At 39.5% G+C, this 19,808-nt stretch overlaps 1 protein-coding gene and 2 pseudogenes across 2 annotated transcripts; 2 read left to right on the top strand and 1 right to left on the bottom strand.

Moving 5' to 3' along the window:
- The first annotated feature begins 767 nt into the window (after positions 1 to 767).
- LOC137721943 (subtilisin-like protease 3 pseudogene) lies at positions 768 to 2,586 on the top strand (annotated as a pseudogene).
- A 5,436-nt stretch (positions 2,587 to 8,022) lies between these two features.
- On the bottom strand, positions 8,023 to 13,179 carry LOC148697372 (uncharacterized; annotated as a pseudogene). Its single transcript, XR_015961169.1, has 4 exons — positions 13,129 to 13,179; positions 12,240 to 12,457; positions 11,794 to 11,906; positions 8,023 to 11,501 (listed from the first exon to the last, which is right to left on the bottom strand). The product of XR_015961169.1 is annotated as an uncharacterized LOC148697372 (transcript).
- On the top strand, positions 8,198 to 10,592 carry LOC137723546 (subtilisin-like protease 4). Its single transcript, XM_068462744.2, has one exon. It carries the CDS (start codon positions 8,198 to 8,200, stop codon positions 10,454 to 10,456), a length of 2,259 nt encoding a protein of 752 aa, XP_068318845.1. The 3' UTR covers positions 10,457 to 10,592.
- Positions 13,180 to 19,808: the final 6,629 nt, after the last annotated feature.

The following is a 19,808-nucleotide window of genomic DNA, read 5'->3' as shown; positions in this document are numbered from 1 at the left end:
CCGATTTATACTTCATTCTCCAAAGATTACAACCCCTATAAAACACAAAGAGAAGTGGTTGCAAGAAGACGAACCTTGCTTGACAAGGTCATAATCTTGCCCGAGTCTCTTTTGTTTGTACTTACATAAAGTAGATCTGTTATTTTATGCATCTTTCATTGTATCCTATATCATTTTCTACTGCTTTTCGTTCAAAGTTTCATCTATGATTAATCTTGCTAAACTAATTAACCTTACTTCTTTAGTATTAACCGTAACCAAAGAAATAATTTGAAGGGCCCTAAACTCCCTTTAATTGGACATATGATATTATGAGTAAAAGTCTTTATTTATAAGGCAAGAAAAAGAACTTTATACAGACTTAACCCATGTGTAAACAATCCAATCCAATTGAAATAAAAAGTCTAAATAACTTGTGGCGCAAGTAATCAACCCATTTAATAACCAAAAAAGAACAATATGTTATACAAAGATAACGGTGGCACACTCAGACCCATATTACTTTTGATTGTGAGTCTCAAGGCCTAACAAAGGCCCCACATAATAACAAACTCATATTGCAGTACATTAAGCAGTAAACCTTGCCCGACAGGTAAGACCCAGTGGAGTTGTGCGAGGGACAGATCTAGCCCGAACAACTCCAGCTCCGAATTTTTGGAGTCTTATTCCTCAGCAGCTACCATTTGGCATCTCTTCAATTATCTATATAAGAAATGCAGGCACATTCCAGCTCGATCGATTGCTATCGACTATATATAGTTGCTCATATGCGGTAGACTAACACAAAACACTTGCACTTCGTAGTAGTTCTTAAACGAAAAGAAAGTGTCTAATGTTGTTGCAGATTGTATATCTACTCGGTTTAAGTTTCTTGTTTTGTTTGTCGGTTGCAGCAGCTGCCCAATACTCACGAGGGGGAAAGTAGCATGCAAACTTACGTTGTCTGGGAGAAAGTGGCACACACATATCCAGCACAGCCGCTGGATATTTTGTGAAAGATGCCAATGCGTTGCAATGGCCAATGGCACAGCAGCTGGCGTGGCACCTTATGCTCACGTGGCAATGTACAAGGTATATGGTGAGGAGGGTTGTTCTGATGCATACATTTTAGCGGCTATGGATACTGCTGTCAAAGATGGCGTTGACATCCTCTCCCTCTCACTTGCTGGTACTTCATTTCCTTTCTATAATGAAGGAATTGATGTAGGTGCATTCACAACAATCCAAAAGGGAATTTTTGTCAGCTGTTCAACAGGAAATTCTGGTCCTGACTACGAGTCTTTGTCCAACGAGGCCCCGTGGATTCTCACAGTTGGACCAAGCACCATTGACAGAAGCATAAGAGCGACAGCACTCATTGGAAATCACGGGAAACTTGATGCGTATCTTTGAACCAGCCTAATGATTTTAATTCAACATTGTTGCCTCTTGTTTATCGAGGCGTGAACGACAACCTATCATTATCTTTGTGTCCCCCAAGATCCTTTGGAAATGTCAAAGGGAAAATAGTGTTGTGCGAGGGAGGAAGAAGAAGAGTTGCCAAAAGGGTAGAAGTAAAAAGAGCTGGTGGTGCTGCCATGATTCTTGTGAACCTAGAGGCTGATGGCTACAACGTCTTAGCTGATGTTCACGTCCTTCCCGCGACACACGTGAGTTATGATGTGGGGTTGATGATCAAAGTGTACATAAACTCAACCACAACACCTCAAGCGCCAGTCTTGTTCAAAGGCACTATCATTGGAGATCCGTTAGCTCCTAGTCTCTTTCCTTTCATCAAGGGGATCAAGCATTGCAAGCCCTGGAAGTTTGGAGCCGGACATCATTGGAGCTGGTGTTAGCATCCTAACGGTATGGCCCGTTTCTGTGGACATTGCCACACCTCCTAATCCTAAGGCAACATTTAACATGGCTTCAGGTACTTCGATGTCATGCCCTCACTTAAGTGGCATTGCAGCCTTGCTCAAGAGTTCCCACCCAGACTGGTCACCAGCTACCATTAAGTCTGCAATCATGACAACCACAGAAGTAAATAACCTTGGAGGAAAGCCTATTGTTGATGAAACACTAAAACCAACAGACATTTTTGCCACTGGTGCAGGCCATGTTAACCCTTCAAAAGCAAATGACCCGGGGCTCATCTATGACATAAAACCAACGGATTACATTACTTACATGTGCGGTTTGAATTACACAAACAAACAGATACAGATCGTCACCCAACAAACAGTGAACTACTCTAAAGTGGGAGCCATCCCAGAAGCACAGCTCAACCATCCTTCATTTTCTATTATAACTAGGTCATCTAACGAGTCTAAGTGTCAGGACTATACAAGGTCAGTGAAGAATGTTGGGACGGCTAGTTCAACTTACTAGCTGGATCTTAATGTGCCACATAAAATGGACATGAGTGTGAATCCTCAGGTTCTAACATTCACAGAGGTTAACCAAGAGATTACGTTCAGTGTGGAGTTTATTGCACAGGACGGGGCTAGGAAGGATGGTATACTGTTTGATCAGGGGTACCTGAGATGGGTTTCTGATCAGCATTCTGTTACTATCCCCATATCTGTGATCTTTGACACATAGGAAAAGACATCACAAGATTGCAGAGAACGATAGGAGTTGAGCTCAATAAATAAGTGATACTCCAGCGGTGCCATTTTAGACACTCAAGATTTAATTTTCGATTTGCAAGTCCTTTGTATCATTGCTTACATACTATAATTGAAATTGATAAAAGAAGTAAATGGATAAATGGATTGTTTACGGTTGTATCAGCTGATGGACACAGTTCTTCAGTTTTTTTTTTTTTTTTTTTTTTTCAACATAGAACTAATAATCTAACAGCATTAGCCAACATACAAATTTGGGGATTGTCGTGCATAATGACAAATAAAAATTAAACTAAAGAGCTTCAAGCAAGGTCTTCAAAGGTTTAGATTATACGTACCTCTAGCGTGTGTAGAGAAGCCAACCGAGCAGCTGATCTGGTGACTTGCATAATTGAGTTTCAGAAGCCCATGTTCCACAATGCAGGTTCTCATGGTTAATGTACTTTCACCCTCTGCTATATCGCAGTGGGGTCTGCTTCACCAACCTTTTCACTTCCAGAGTTCAGAGTAGAGGTTACGGATGACATATTAATGACTAAACAAGTTTACCTTCATACGTGATTTAGAAATATAGCAACCCCAAGCTCCTCGAACCCCCTTCAAGAAATGCTGAATGCGCCCTCTAGAGGCTAGAATTGTAAAAGTCGAAAAAATGGTCTAAAAATATGTGACATTTATCCTGATGAGTATGTCAATTACTTATGTGATTTGAATCTTACAGGCAGTGAAAGATAGGCATGATCACATAACAAAGCATAAAATGTCGAGTCCAAAAGGCGTACCGGCAGCACAACTATCCTTCATCTTCCGATGCATTTGATCCAAGTCCTCTGACATTTACAAGGACAGCGACAAATGTTGGCTCTGCTTTCTCACTTTATTACTATGGGTTGTTCCGCCACAAGGATTTGACAACCGTGTAGTGCCCATTGTAATTACTTTCACGGAGACGAAGCAAACAGCAACGTTCTCTGTGACATGTACTCGAATAGGTGACAGTACTTGGGATGCAAGAAACCTATTGAGATGTTTGAGAGGATAATACTATTTAGCATTCACGTTAACTAAATACTAAAATGGGGATGAAATGGAAAATATAAACAAATTACAAAGATTAGTAAAAATTGAACTATGTTTATTTGAGTAGTATCTTCATTTGCGAGTAACGGTTTCTATGCATGACAAGAATAAATATGTTGTCCGCTAAAAGATAATCATAGGCGTCAATTTGTAGTCTAGGATTGGTTTGGATAGACAACTCACTGGATTTAATGGAATGACAAACGGAGAATGGGATGTCCACTTGCAATTTTCGTTTAAGTGAAGGTATAAAATAGATTAGCCGTGAAGAAAATTTATTTGGATAACGAACGAGGCTATAAAGTGTAGGATTGTTCACTATGCGCAATTCACATCTACATAATTCCAAGTAAATAATTGGCATTTTGTGTAAGAATATTTACAAAATAAATAAATATTGGTATTATAAATGCTGCTGGGTTATGTATAAGGTAACAAATATTGGTATTTGTTTAGTTCTAACCGAATTCATCTACACTACAGAGACGGATAAGAGTTTGAATCTGGAGTACGATGGGTTAAAGAAGAATACTCTATCCACAGAGCAATCCATGACTTGCAAGAAACGACTCTTTCTAATGTCTAAGTTGCTAGTGGCAGAATATAAACCAACAGAAAAGGACAGCAAAGTCCCAACGCAAAAAAATTCAGGCAAGTTGCTAACTAGTGCGACATCAATTATATTAATAGTAGCTTCTTACTAGAAGAGAATAATTTGTTGGAATTCCTTTGTCCCACATAGACCAAAGAGCTTAAGAATAAGCAATTTATATAGAATTACCCTACTCTAACCAACACCGAGACCTTTTGTATTAAAACCCCACACCTAACGGATTGAGCAGGTGGCCAAGTGGGGACAGTATCGATGTTGTTGGAGTGGGCTCATGGCTCGCCTACTTGAAATTTAAGATAAATAACCTCCATAAATGCTAAGAACTGTCCGGTTAACAAAAAAGGTAAGGATGGTCAATTAGTTTCTCTCCCTCATGAGAGACTCTCTCTCTCTCTCTGAGAGTCCCTTTTCACTGGTTGTGTGGACCCAAACCAAAGCCCAAAGCCAACTAAATACAAGCACAAGTGGGCCAACAAAGTTAAACAAAAAAGAGCCCAAAAGAACAAAAGAACCCCTAATCTTCTTCTTCCACCACCTCTGCTACAGGGAACCAACCGGATCTGCAAGCTTTCATGTCTCGAACCGACAAACGCCTCTCCAATCGCATCAACCAACCGCAACGCAGCAACAAAGGAAAAAACAAGTCACAAAGTAGAAGAAGCTCGTGGCAATACTCGAGCAATGCTGCCAATAATGGTAGCAACCAGTGAGAAAGTGGTGGTGTTAGGAATATCGGGGCTCTACACACTCTCCCGAGTAACCGCAACAGATCGTGGTAAGAAGTGACTGCAAATCAAAGCGGAGATGGTCGAAGATTATGAACGTTGTTGTGGTGTGAGGAACAAGCCAAATCAGGGTGGGGAGCAGGGGGAAAAGCAAAATTAGGGAAGAAAAGAAGAGACAAAGGGCAGGAGGAAGGGACGGCGGCTTGAGAATTGGTCAAGATTGGGTACACCCACACAATCGGTGAGAAGGGACTCTCAGAGAGAGAGAGAAAGTCTCTCACAAGGGAGAGAAACTAATTGACCTTCCTTGCCTTTTTTGTTAACTGGACGGTTCTTAGACTGGGCCTCTTGGGTATTTGCTCTTTGTACTTTATGATGTTGCCCTGGAATATTATTTTCAGTTTACCAAAAAACAAAACAAAAAAGCAAGGAAAAATGACAAAAACCTGCATAGTATCCCTGTTGCCGCCTTGAGGAGTAATTAGAATCACGAAACAAAATTCTCCGGGCCGGGCAAGATGGCGATAATATGGCCGCAATAGCATAAAACTCACAGGGAGTGGAACCATAAAGCTCCAGCAGCGTGAAATGCCGGCCAATCCTCCGCTTCCTTCAGCTAACATAGTGTATGATGCTTTCGCAAGTCTGTTAAAAGTATGATTGGCACGGTTAGTAATTTGATTAATACCTTAGGAATATATACAACAGCTTTTCTTGTACAATAGCTAAACCCATAATCTAGGGATTACAATCATAAATACGAAATCAAATATAAACCAATTATATGAATATTTTCTAACTAAGAACACTGACTTTCTAACACTCCCCTTCAAGTTGAAGAGTGAAGTTCAAGAACTCCCAACTTGCGTAACATAACCGAGAACTTCTCCTTGCCCAAAGGCTTTGTAAACACATATGCTAACCATTGCAAAGACAGTATATGTTGAGTAGGGATCGTGGCATCAATTATTTTGTCTCGAATAAAGTGGCAATCCATCTCAATATGATGTGTCCTCTTATGAAAAACTAGATTTGCCGCTATATGTAAAGTCGCTTGATTATCACAATATAAAAGCGAAGCTCCTCAATGAGGCAATCGTAAATTTTCAAATAAAAATCTCAGCCAAGTGACCTCATAACAAGTACCTTCCATCGCCCTATACTCTGCCTCGGTGGAGGATAAGAAAATGGTATTATGCTTCTTTGTGTGCCAAGAGATGAGAGAATTACCCAAAAATACACAATACCTAGAGGTTGAACGACGAGTCATGGGATAGCCTGTCCAATCCTAATCACAATAAGCAACCAAATTTAATTTAATTTAATTTGTTCTCTCCCAAACTCACCTACGTGGAGCTCAAGGGTTGTGGGCTTGGATCTTTGGTACTCCCAACTAAACCAAAGTCTTCCATATTGTTGATTCCACATAGGCCCGATAAAACTTCTGTAACCATCTACATCACGATCCACTAAGCAAGCCCCGGCACATAGCTTGGGCTTAAGTGAGCATGTATTGTAGTTAGCATGATTTGTACATGACAGCAATGTCATGTCAAAGCTTGGCGTGATGAATATGCTTGGGCATGAGCTTGGTGTGACTATGCAAACACTTACTCCATAATTTTTATTTTATTAACGTGGCGTATATATTCTCGATTCCACACCTTTGCATATGTTTAAGCTTGGCTTGGGTTATTTTACAACAATCGGGCCTTGAGACATAATTGGGCTTGCATGTGCAATTTTGGCCTCCAACACTAATGAAGAGGAGAGTTCTCATCATCAGAGACTGGTCAAGAGAAGTCTAATCAAGAGATCTTGGTCAAGAGATGTTCAAACAAGGAGAGTACGATCATGAGTACTTGAGCCTAGTCAACAGAAGTTCGATCAAGAGGCGCTTGGTCTAGAGAATTTCGATCAGAGAGAGTTTGGTCATAAGTAGTTCAATCAAGGTGGGCCTGGTTATGAGAAGTTTGATCAATGGAAGTTTGATCAAAAGGAGCAATCCTATTTTGGTATACCTTCCTCATATTCTGGATGGGGATATTGTTGGGTTTTTCCAGCCCATAATGAGTTGTCATAAGTCTATTATGAATTATAGTCTTAAGAGGATTAAACTGTTTTCCTATTTGGGGTTGTTCTCCTAATTGGAGTCGTATTCCCAATTAGGATTCATAACTAGAGTAAGAATATTGCAAGGGCAAAGTGTTTGCGAGAGAAAAAATTAGTGTGTATTTCTTGTTCTTTCAAGTTTTTCGTCTAGTCTTAATTCTAAAGACTTAGCAAGATTATTCGTTGTACTCATTATTGATATTCACAATAATACCCGGAAGAAAGACCATCATCGTCTTCCACGAAAAACCTTAGAGGATCAACCTATTCATTTCCAGCTACCTTCACCATTTACGGTTCATGCTAACTATAACTAGATGAGGAGGGCGACACCTAAAAGAAAAAAAAAAAAACCACATTAAATTGATAAATACTAATAAATTGAACATTGTTTAAATGAGCAATATTTCTATATTTATTGTATAATAATTAATTATAAAGCCTTGTAGAATGAGGGTTTCTTTAGATAAAGCCTTGTATAATAATTAATTATAAAGCCTTGTCCAACAAAACAGGACAGCAACGTCTAAACACAATAAAAATCATGCAAATGGGTCGCTAATGTGACGTCCATTTTATTAATAATGGCTTCCTACTGGAAGAGAATAACCTCCACACATGCTAAGAATCGTCCAGTTCACAACAAAAAAAAGGTAAGGAAAAATGGACTCATTCGCTCAATCCTTGAACTGGTCAGACATGCAGTAATGGCATAAAACTAAACCAGCTAAGCAAAATATGCAAATAAAGCAGTAACACTCGAAGTAGAAATAAAACCTGCACAGATCCGTGTTGCCGCCTTGAGGAAAAATAGAATCACTAAATAAAATTCTCCGTGGGACAGAAGACGAAAATCAGGCGAGAATTGGATCAAATTTGCACGGACCCAAATCATAAAGCTCCAACAGATATATTGCTGAGCTTCTGTGAAAATGCCGGCCATTGTCCGCTTCCTTCAACTATATATGATGCTTTCCTGAGAATATCAACTCATAACAGAAGTACAGGCATCTTCGACTATCCCTTCTACTTCATTCAGTAGGGTTTTATTCACCATGGCTGTGATGCCTTTTCTTACTCTCATTTTCATACTTAGTTTCTGTTATGTTACCGCTCAGAAAAACGAGCTCTCACCAGCAACTACTAAAACGAGCAATTTACAGACATACGTTGTCCATGTAAGGCAACCAGAGGGCAGAGTTTTTGCTCAAACAGAAGACCTCAAGAGCTGGCACGAATCTTTTCTGCCCGTTACCACAGCAAGCGCAGATGAACCGCCACGCCTGCTTTACTCGTACCAAGAAGTGATCAGTGGTTTTGCTGCTAGACTAACTCAGGACGAAGTAAAGGCAATGCAGGAGATGGATGGCTTTGTGGCAGCATATCCTCAAAGAGTATTCCGTAGGAAAACTACACACACACCCAACTTCTTGGGGCTGCACCAACAAACCGGAATATGGAAGGAGTCAAATTTTGGGAAGGGCGTGATCATTGGCGTGCTGGATGGTGGAATTGAGCCCAACCATCCTTCATTTAGTGGTGCAGGAATTCCACCTCCACCCGCTAAATGGAAGGGGAGGTGTGACTTTAATGCATCAGACTGCAACAACAAATTAATTGGTGCAAGGGCTTTCAATCTTGCAGCTAAGGCGTTGAAAGGAGAGAAGCCTGAGGCACCGATCGATATAGACGGACATGGGACCCACACAGCAAGCACTGCTGCTGGTGCATTTGTGCAGAATGCTGATGTTTTAGGGAATGCCAAAGGTACGGCAGTTGGGATCGCACCTCATGCCCACCTAGCAATATACAAGGTGTGCTTCGGAGACCCCTGCCCAGATGCTGATATATTAGCTGCACTTGAAGCAGCTGTGCAGGATGGTGTTGATGTGATCTCAATCTCCCTTGGTGAAGTGTCAGTTCCATTTTTCCAAGACACCACTGCAATAGGCTCATTTGCAGCAATCCAAAAAGGAATATTTGTAAGTTGTGCAGCTGGAAATTCTGGCCCATTTAACGGCACACTATCTAATGAAGCCCCCTGGATGCTAACAGTTGGAGCAAGCACAATAGACAGACGTATTGTAGCCACAGCAAAACTTGGAAATGCAGAAGTATTTGATGGTGAATCTCTCTTTCAGCCCAGGGATTTCCCTTCAACATTAATGCCTCTTATTTATGCTGGAGTAAATGGTAATGATTCGGCATTGTGTGCTGAAGGATCCTTGAAAGGTCTCCCTGTTAAAGGTAAGGTAGTTGTGTGTGAGCGAGGGGGAGGTATAGGAAGGATTGCTAAGGGAGAAGAAGTGAAAAATGCTGGAGGTGCTGCCATGATTCTTTTGAATGAAGAAACTGACGGTGTCAGTACTTCAGCTGATGTTCATGTTCTTCCGGCAACACATGTGAGCTACGCAGCTGGACTGAAGATCAAAGCATATATAAATTCAACAGCAACACCAACAGCAACAATCTTATTCAAAGGAACTGTCATCGGAGACTCATCTACTCCGGTGGTTGCTTCCTTCTCTTCAAGAGGCCCCAGCCTGGCAAGTCCAGGTATTCTGAAACCAGACATTATTGGTCCTGGAGTAAGCATTCTTGCTGCATGGCCATTTCCCGTTGACAATACCACAAAATCAAAAGTCAATTTCAATATAATGTCTGGAACTTCAATGTCTTGCCCGCATCTCAGTGGAATTGCAGCTTTGCTTAAGAGCTCACACCCTTACTGGTCACCAGCTGCCATTAAATCTGCTATAATGACTTCTGCTGATCTTCTAAATTTAGAAGGCAAACCTATTCTCGATGAACAACTTCAGCCTGCAGATGTTTTAGCCACTGGTGCCGGCCAGGTCAATCCATCAAAGGCAAATGACCCGGGATTAATTTATGATATTCAACCTGATGATTATATCCCTTATCTTTGTGGCTTGGGCTATAAAGATGATGAAATCAGTATCATTGTGCATAGACAAATAAAATGCTCAATGGTATCGAGCATACCTGAAGGAGAGCTGAACTACCCTTCATTTTCTGTCACACTGGGACCATCTCAGACATTCACACGAACTCTGACAAATGTTGGTGAGGCATATTCATCTTATGCAGTCAAGGATAATGCACCAGAAGGGGTATATGTGAGTGTCAAGCCCAAAACACTTAACTTCACAAAGGTGAACCAGAAGATGTCGTATTCAGTGACATTTAGCCGTATTGGTTCAAAAGGTGAAGCAGGTGAATTCACTCAAGGATTCTTAACATGGGTTTCTGCTAAATATGTTGTTAGGAGTCCGGTTTCTGTTAAATTACAGTGAGTAATGGATGTTTATCGTATAGTGGGCACCTGGTGACTTGTAATGTCATCAAACTTCATGGAGCTCTATGCGATCAAACATAAATGTACTCATTTACTTATGTTTTCCTTCAATAACATGGCAATATTTTAAAGGAGATAACGACTTGGACAATCTAAGTCTAGAACAGAAATAAACCTCACATACCAGGTATATGATGTAGAAATCTTGGATCTGCTTCTCGTCGAAAAAATAATTAAAACATAAATATAATAATAAAGATTAACAACAATAAACAGGATGTGGACAAAGAAGAAGGGTGCAAAATAGATGCCAAAGACTAAACAGTAAAAAATAATCTCATAACGCAATATGCACTTTCTCCCATCCAATTTAAGGTTGTATGTTAGTTGTTCACTTAAAAAACTGCTGATATAAGTCTAATAATTAACTTCCACTGGGAGACTCTATAATCTCCTTACCTAGATGTTGCACACAGTCAGCAAATAATACGGAAAGGAGGTGACGAGATCCTTGCTCAAGAATGATAAACATCAGATTTCCTGTTTACTCACACCTCAGGTCATCAGGTCCACATCTAAGGAAGCTAATAATTTTGAATACACTAAATATCCAGGAGTTATATCCCCAGATGCAACAATATGTCAACAGTATCGCACTCTAGCAAGGGAATTACAGAGGAACTTTCCCATTGTAGGAACTCAATATAAGATTCATTAAGCAGTTACCATAGATTGATCCTTGGCTGCATTGTCTCTGAAATTTGATGGTTACATAGTAACAGTGAAAACTGAAATGCACGAAAACTCATCAGCCAAAACCAGGAATTTCACTGGCTGCAGCAACAACTAAGCCATTACTGTCAACTTCGTTTGAACTGGAACATCACGATTCACGAGTGAAGGCTTCACCCTTAGCTTCCCCATTTGGATTAGTCAACTTGTTGTAGACAGATCGAACAGTTTCTGCTATTTCACGTTTCATGCCATCACTTGATCTGATTATACCCCACAACTCATCAGATACGTGGCTCATTACTTAGTCCCTAGCAATTGTAAGCACACCAAACGAAGAAAAAAAAAAAAAGGTATTATCAGCTCCCACACAACTTTACATTTCTAATCCTATTACAATAACCATCCAAAGAGTTATCAAATAAACGTTTGTAACTATCTGCTTAGAAGTCCAGAAATACAAAAATAACGCTTGTATAATCTTTAAACTGTAAATTGCTTCGACTATTTCAACAAAGAAATACAAAACCACCACCACATAAACCTAAACGGTCACCAGTCACATTTTAATCACCGGAAGAAAGCGAAAAATTAGTTACTAACCCAACCTCCAGATAAATATCATCAGAAAGGTGTCTGGGTTTACATTCTCAGTACCTTCGTGATTAAGCTGCCGATTGCTTCACAATAAAAGTAATAACCTCTCGCAGTTCTTCCTGCAATTAATTGCCCCTCTTTCAGAAAAACCCACACAAATTTGGTTCAAAAACATACAAATTATAAACAATTTCCAACCATCCAAACATACTTTCAATCTACCCCATTCAAATCCTAAAGTTCAAAACTTTGGCCAAATAAAAAAATCAAATCGAATATTATTGCGTAACATACAAGGTTCCCATAACAATTCACTGAATTTAATTAGATTATTCACTGAAAATTAGTTTGAAAAAAACTGAATCGGTACAATTTACAAAAGCCTTGATTTCTACAATTACGTTTTGGACAAATACATAAGAATTTAGGCACAAACAAATACATATACTAGCAAAATTCTTTATCCTAGGACAGATGAGAGAGAGAAGGGGACGGAGTCTGTCGAAATCTCCGTCGTCCTTGAGCCGTTCACCTCCTCTTTGCTGACCTTGTTATCTTGCGAGCCCTCCAGTTGGTTTTTGCTTTGCTTCTTTGCATCCAAACCCCTTACTTTTTTGCCGCCACAACCATAGCTTATTGCCTCGTGAAAAATTATTTCTTTTGTACGAGACTAGACTTAGAAGATTTTTTTTTTTTTTTGGAATACTTTGGATCAGGTCTCTAATTCTTATCATTCTTTAATTAAAACTTTAATAGTATTCAAAGTTTAATCAATGTCCCTTGACTTTGTCAGCCTCATTATATTACTATTAATAGTTATAGTTTTATAGTTTTTACATTAATTGTTTGATATTTTATGAGATTTATAATCCTATAAATTTAAAATCCCTCGTTATAATACTATTAAAAACAGTTACAATAAAAAAATTCAAACATTTTGATTGAATAAATGGATAAAAACTATATAAAAATAAGAAATAATAAATGGCAAAAGAATGTATCCATAGTGTTAAAAAAATTTGGTACATTTCACATAAAACAAAGTGGTACATTAATAAAGAAGAATGGGTACATTATAAATAAATTAGGGTACAGATAAAAGATTAAAAATTATGAGTACAAATGAATTTTTAAAAATATAGGCGCTAAAAGAAATTAATACATGGGTACAAAATAAAACTAAAAAGAAAAGGCTTTTTATATTAACACCCCACAAAATGTAGAATGCACCTCACATTAAAATTTAATATTAAATCACTTATTTACCCCCATTATGCAAGGACAATTTTGACCTTATTAGGTTTTTAAAAAAATTAAAAATTTTAAATACACTCAAATCACTTTTAGCGTATTATTTATCTTGTCAACTATCAAAACTCTCTCCTCCTCCATTGTTGAACAAAACTCTAACCAATGAAACTACAAACATGTTGATTGAGAAAAAATTGTTTTTGACGAATGAAACACGAAATCGATGTTTCGGAAGCTTCACATGAGGTAAGACTTCATATTTTTCATTGTTTTAGTGATTTCGATGATATCAATAACTATTTAATCTTGCGTTTGCTGCGTTATTTAAACTTCTATAGTCTTATTTATCTTTTAGAGTACAATCTGAGAGCATGAATAGCATTGGACTTGCTTTGTTAGATTATAAGTAAATTATGACCTAATGTGTGTGTTTTTTCCTTTCTTTTTCGATCTCAGGTTCGTACCGAGGAGTAGCTAACAGAAGCGATTGCAACAGCAACGGGGGGGGGGGGGGGGGGGGGGGGGGGGGGAGAAGAAATATTGCTTGTGCTTCGTTGAAGTGATTGTTCACAAAGATTACACAAGCAAAGAGCTACTTGATGGGGATCTAGGGTCTCTTCTGCCAATAGCCGTCTGCCAAATTCTCAATAAAAAAGCCATGCTTTAGAATGATCTCAAAAAATCCAAATTAGAATAAGATCTGTACTTTAGTAGTTTGAATTATTTTATGGATTTTCTCATTTACTTGGATGTAGGGCATGTACAAAATATAAGATGTATATTGAGAATGTGGGGTGTGGGGGTATTATGGGAAAGTACGTGGGGTGTATTAAGATAATTTTTAAGTGAAAAAGAAAATGTGGAGTGTATTAAGTATGTGGGGTTTGTTCAATAATTTGTGGGGTGTTAATATTATAAGCCAAAGAAAATACTACAAATTAAAAAAAAATGTTGCAAATTAAAAGTGGGTACAAACTAAAAATATAAATATATGATACAAAGTTTAGGCATAAAACATAAATATACCATATGTAATTTTTTTATCATTCATTATATAAAATATCACATGACGGTATACACGTGTGACATTCCACATCGCCCAGGGGAGTGATCCTTATATGTATATTCTCATCTCTACCTAGCACGAGACCTTTTGGGAGCTAACTAGCTTCAAGTTCCATGAGAACTCCGAAGTTAAGCGAGTAGCGTGCGAGAGCACTCCCATGATGGGTGACCCACTAGGAAGTTCTCGTGTGAGTTCCCATAAACAAAACCGTGAGGGTGTGGTCGGGGCCCAAAGCGGACAATATCGTGCTACGGTGGAGTCGAGCTTGGGATATAGTGGGGGCCCAGGCTGGAATGTGACACATGGGTACAAACACAAATAAAACTTTAAAAAATATGGGCACAAAAAGAAACTAATATATGGGTGCAAATTAAAAATGAAAAGGAAATTGGTATAAATTAAAAAATATTTGCAAATTAAAATTGGTACAAACTAAAAATAAAAATATATGATAAAAAAATTAGCCATAAATATAAATATACTAATTGTAACATTTTTAACACTAAAGGAATATATTTAAAAATTAAAAAAAATTATTATTCAAATAATTAATGATGTTATTAATACCCAAGGACCTTGATCAAAAATTCAAAATGAATAGGATTTTAATCAATGGAGTAACTAAAAGAATGATGTGAACCTAATTTTCCCTTTTTTTTTCAAAAAATTATGACCGGTTTGAAAATGCTTTTAAAATAACTGAAAGTGCATTTGGTGAGAATATTTTTAAAATCATCTTAATAAAAAATCACGTTGATCTTGGAAAAGCACTTTAAGTGTGACAGCCCGTCTTAGAATTATTTGTACCATAGGTGTGAAATGATGATTTTGCCCTTGGTAGTTATTTGTCATTTTGGGGTGGTTATTTTTTTGTTTGGCTGGTTGCATCTGGACCACACACACATCCTCATCCCCATCATCCTCTCTCCCGTGTACTACCCTCTGTCTCGAACACACTTTCCCTCTCTCTCCTTCTCAAGTGTACGGACGAACTTCAAAACCAACCTTTCACGCACGGATTGACGTCTAGAAGGTAAGATTCGAACTCCTTGCAAGTTCCTGAGTTCATTTATACCATTTGTGAGACTTGAAACCTTCGAAAACCTCGAGAAACCTAACCCCAGATTTCATGCACACATGATTGTGAAGTTTTTAGGAGTTTTTAATGTCATAGGGAGCTTTAGAACACTCTCACGAAGCTCGGGGAAGAAAGTTGAAGTGTTTTGGACGTCGGGAAGCCCAGTTTCAATGAGTTGCAGGTTTGGCCGGAATACCGTGGGTTTTCCGGTGAGATTCCGTTGGTTTTGGGTTCCCAAAGTGGTAAGGTTTTGTTCTACTCTTCGTAAGCTTCATTTTCATACAAAATTCATGAATTTTGGTTGAGAAATGAGTGAGATTTGACGAATGGAAGTTTTTCCCAATTTCTGGCGACGGCGACGGAGTCCGGCGACTAGCCAGAGAAGAAAGGGGAATATTCCGTTAAGATTAACGAAATATTCATAACGGCAGTTAACGGCATCAGGTTAGTTTTAACGGTATATTCTATTTTTTGGACGGAATATTCCCTAACGCCGTTAGGGCTACCACACATATGCCAGGCACGTGCCCGCGCGCGGCCGGCACGTCTGGCCGTGCCTTGGCCAGCGCGTGGGTGGTCGAAAAATTATTTTAAAAATATAGGGATGTTCATGAGGTTGAGTAGATCACGTTGGTATATCCAAACACCTCATTTGAGCATTGTATTAGAAGTTATTACCTAGTTTTCGTTATGTACTTTAAATTGACGTTTTTATAGTTGTTTCGCATATAGGTGAGACCTATCCTGAGGACGAGCACAGTCACTCGAGACAAGGGGGTTACGACCCTTCCACATATCAGTGAGTGGGCTTTTGGTTTTCCGTATATACCTATATACTTGTGGTTCTTCCCAGAAAATGAAATAGAGTGATTATATGTTTTAAATGCCATGCATAGCATTTGCCTATTTATTTATGCATTAGTAGTTGCATATATGTATGTTTAGTGTTGTGAAGGCGCAGGTAAGTGCTAGGTAAGTTTATGGTTTATGATTGTGAATTAGTGGTTATGTGCGATGCATAGAGAACTCATAACCTGCACCCCCGATGTTAGTGCTCCCGCCCAGAGTAGAGCACAGTCCTTCACGTGATGTTCACCTCCCACACCACACGCTCTTCTTGGATCCAAGTTAGGTGCACAGTCCTGTCGTACAGACCATTATAGGTGGTTCCGACTCGTAGGTGACCCGCGATTATTCGCCCAGTCTTTATGTGATCGTAGCACTTGAGCGTATTTATTTACACCCAGTCCTGTCGTACAGACCATTGTAGGTGGTTCCAACTCGTGTGTAGATATAGTTAGTGAGTTGGGGATTTGAGCTCTAGATTCAGCCGTACAGGTCACGTTAGATAACTCCGGCTGACATATTACTTGCATTGATTGACATTACCTGGGTTACTTACATTTTATGTGGAGGCATTCGACATGGCATATTTCTGAGCATGTTTTCAATATATGTGTATATTCTATTTTCTGGGAACTATACAGATTTTACGGCGAAGGGTTAAAACTTTTGATAATGAAATGATTTTTCAAAAGCTTTGTTTTTGCCCACTCACACTTTTTGTTTTGCGCCCCTCCAGGTTCTAGTTAGAAGTAGCTTTGGTGGTTCACGAGGACTTGACGGTGGTTCTGACAGAACATCACAAATGTAGGATCACCTTTGGGGGTTGTGTAATTAGTATTCTTCTTCTGGACTGCACTTAGGTTTTCTGTGCTCTGATTATGTTTATCACATTTAGTCTCGCGTTAATGTGTTACTTTAATTAGTTTATTTAGTAGTTTGGTTTTTATTTATTCGTACGTTTATTTTTATCTTTTTCTTCCCCAATGTGCACATGGCTACGTCACCCTCACGTGACGACCAGCACGCCTTAATTTCGGTAGGGGTGTGTCAGTTTGGTATCAGGGCATAGGTTTGGTAGTCCTGCATATTTTGTGAGTGTTCTAATTGTTTTGGTGTCTTCTGTCATAACTATGCCGTCTCGTAGGAACCACGTCGCTCTGTTGAGCCTATTTTCCCCGATGTAGCTCAATTGGGGGAAGCTATTGCTACCACTATTCAGTCGGTGCTCCGCCCTCCCCAGAGAACTCCTCTGGAGACCATGTATAATTTGAAGCTGGATAAGTTTGAGGGCCACGAGGGTTTTAAGGGAGCTGAGCGGTGGATTGACCATATTGAAAAGACTTTCTGAGTGCTGCATAATCAGGGGAATCTTCCTGTTAAAAGGTAGGTAAAGACGACTTCTTGGTTCTTGGGTAAGGAATTGTCATCCTGGTAGAAACAAAAGGTCTGTCGTTTGACCCCAAAGGAAAGGGTTGACTGGGAAGTGTTTAAGCATTTGTTTCGAAAAAGGTATGTGCCTCCTGAGTACATTGATCGTAAAAAGAAAGAATTTACTGAGTTGAGGCAAGGGAAGTTGACGGCGAATGAATATTATAGGAGGTTCACTGATTTATCTCGTTATTATCCAGAGGTTGCTACCAATCCGGGTGAGATGCTTTGTCATTTTCGATTGGGTACTAAGAAGAAATGATGTTCTATGGCGACCACTACTCCTTGTGACTCTTATCAGGAGTTCTATGAGATTTTGTTGAGAATTGAGGATTCCGAGAACATGCCTAGCGAGAGTGAGGAGGAAGAAAAAGATGGCAATCAAAGGAAAAATGATAATGGCAAAGGTCATGCATCTCTAGGACCTCGCAAGACCCAGAGTTTTAAGCGAGGTGGGACTAGTTCCAGTTCTTCCAGCGGAGGTTTTAGTGCCATTAGTCAAGGAAGAGGTGGTAGATTTTATGGGGGTCTTAGAGGCCAAAGACAGGGCGATACTAGTAGAGGAAGAGCTCCGTTGTGCCGCAGGTGTAACAATCAACATTTTGGAGAATGCATGAGAGGCAGCAGTGGTTGTTTCACTTGTGGGAAAATGGGACATAGAGCTGCAAATTGTCCCCAGAGTCAGCAGAGGCCCCAACAGTCTTTCTTGCCACCACCTGCACCGATCTAGCAGGTTCCAGGACCTGGTAGTTATGGTCAAATGGGTCGTGGTGGTGCCTACTATTATCAGGGTGATGCTGTTCCTTATGCTCCAGGACAGTATCTGTATTCCCAGGATCCTTATTCTCAGAATAGGTATCCTTAGTACTCCAGAGGTTATATATCGTATCCTTCCATTCCAGCAGGTGGATCTCAGTGGTACCAGGGAGAACAGCCTCAGCAAGGAGAGATTGCTACTAGTAGTGCAGGATCTTCAAGGCAGTCTAGTCAGCCTAGTCAGGGGCGAAATGTGCAGGGTTGAGGTGGTCAGCCTAGTAGAGGTCGTGGTGGACGACAGCAGACCCAGAGGCGCATCCACAATATTTCTCTGCAAGATGCTCAGAATAATCCTGACTTGATCATGGGTACGTTAAATATCCTTGATTATTTTTCTAGAGTATTGATTGATTGTGGTGTTACACATTCTGTTATTTCTCATACATTTGCTCAAGTGACGCAACCTCACCATACACCTCTAGGGTATGATTTAGAGTTTGCTATGCCTAGAGGGGAGAAATGTTATGTTGATTGTGTGTATCCAGGATGTCCAATGATGGTGGAGGATGTTGTTATGCCAGCTGACCTTATCCCGTTAGATATTGTTGATTTTGATGTGATTTTGGGCACAGATTGGTTGCATTTTAATCGTGCCAATATTGATTGTTACGGGAAAACAGTTATCTTCCATCGTCCTGGATTACCTGTGGTTACTTTTGTGGGTAAGAAGAGTGGGGTGAGACATGGCGTTATTTTTGTTGTGCGAACAAAAAGGTTGTTATTAGCTCATGTAGTGTTGAACAATGTTGCTCCTAGTAGCGTGGAAGACATAAGGGTAGTCAGGCATTTCCTTGATGTTTTCCCTGACGATTTACCTGGATTGCCGCCAGACCGAGATGTGGAGTTTACCATTGATTTGCTTCCAGGTACTAATCCTATATCCTTAACTCTTTATCGAATGGCTCCTGCTAAGTTGAGGGAATTGAAAATCCAGTTGCAAGAATTAATGGATAAAGGTGTTATTCAGCCTAGTACTTCACCCTGAGGAGCTCTAGTGTTGTTTGTGAAGAAGAAAAACGGGACTTTGAGGCTATGCATTGATTATCGGCAATTGAATCGGGTAACAATTAAAAACTGTTATCCATTGCCGGGTATAGATGATTTGTTTGATCAGCTTCGAGGTACTTGTGTATTTTCCAAGATTGATTTGAGGTCTGGTTATTATCAGTTGAAGATCAGTAGTGAGGATGTCCCTAAGACAGCTTTCAGGACTCGTTATGGTCATTACAAGTTTCTGGTAATGCCATTTGGATTGACGAATGCACTAACAGCTTTTATGGATTTGATGAACCGAGTATTCCAGCCGTATTTGGATAGGTTTGTCATTGTCTTTATTGATGATATCCTAGTATACTCTAAGTCTAAATTTGAGCATGTTCGACATCTTACTTTGGTGTTAAAAAGGTTGAGGGAACACCAACTATATGCTAAATTTAGCAAGTGCCAATTTTGGTTAGATCAAGTGGCATTTTTGGGGCACATCATATCTGCTCAAGGTATTTTGGTGGATCCTCAAAAGGTAGCAGTAGTGAAGAA

Source organism: Pyrus communis, chromosome 4 (genome assembly GCF_041283825.1).
Source record: "Pyrus communis isolate YQ-2024b chromosome 4, ASM4128382v1, whole genome shotgun sequence".
In the NCBI taxonomy this organism is placed as follows: domain Eukaryota; kingdom Viridiplantae; phylum Streptophyta; class Magnoliopsida; order Rosales; family Rosaceae; genus Pyrus; species Pyrus communis.
The sequence above is the reverse complement of the archived record's forward strand: the minus strand, read 5'-3'. Positions and strand labels throughout refer to the sequence as shown.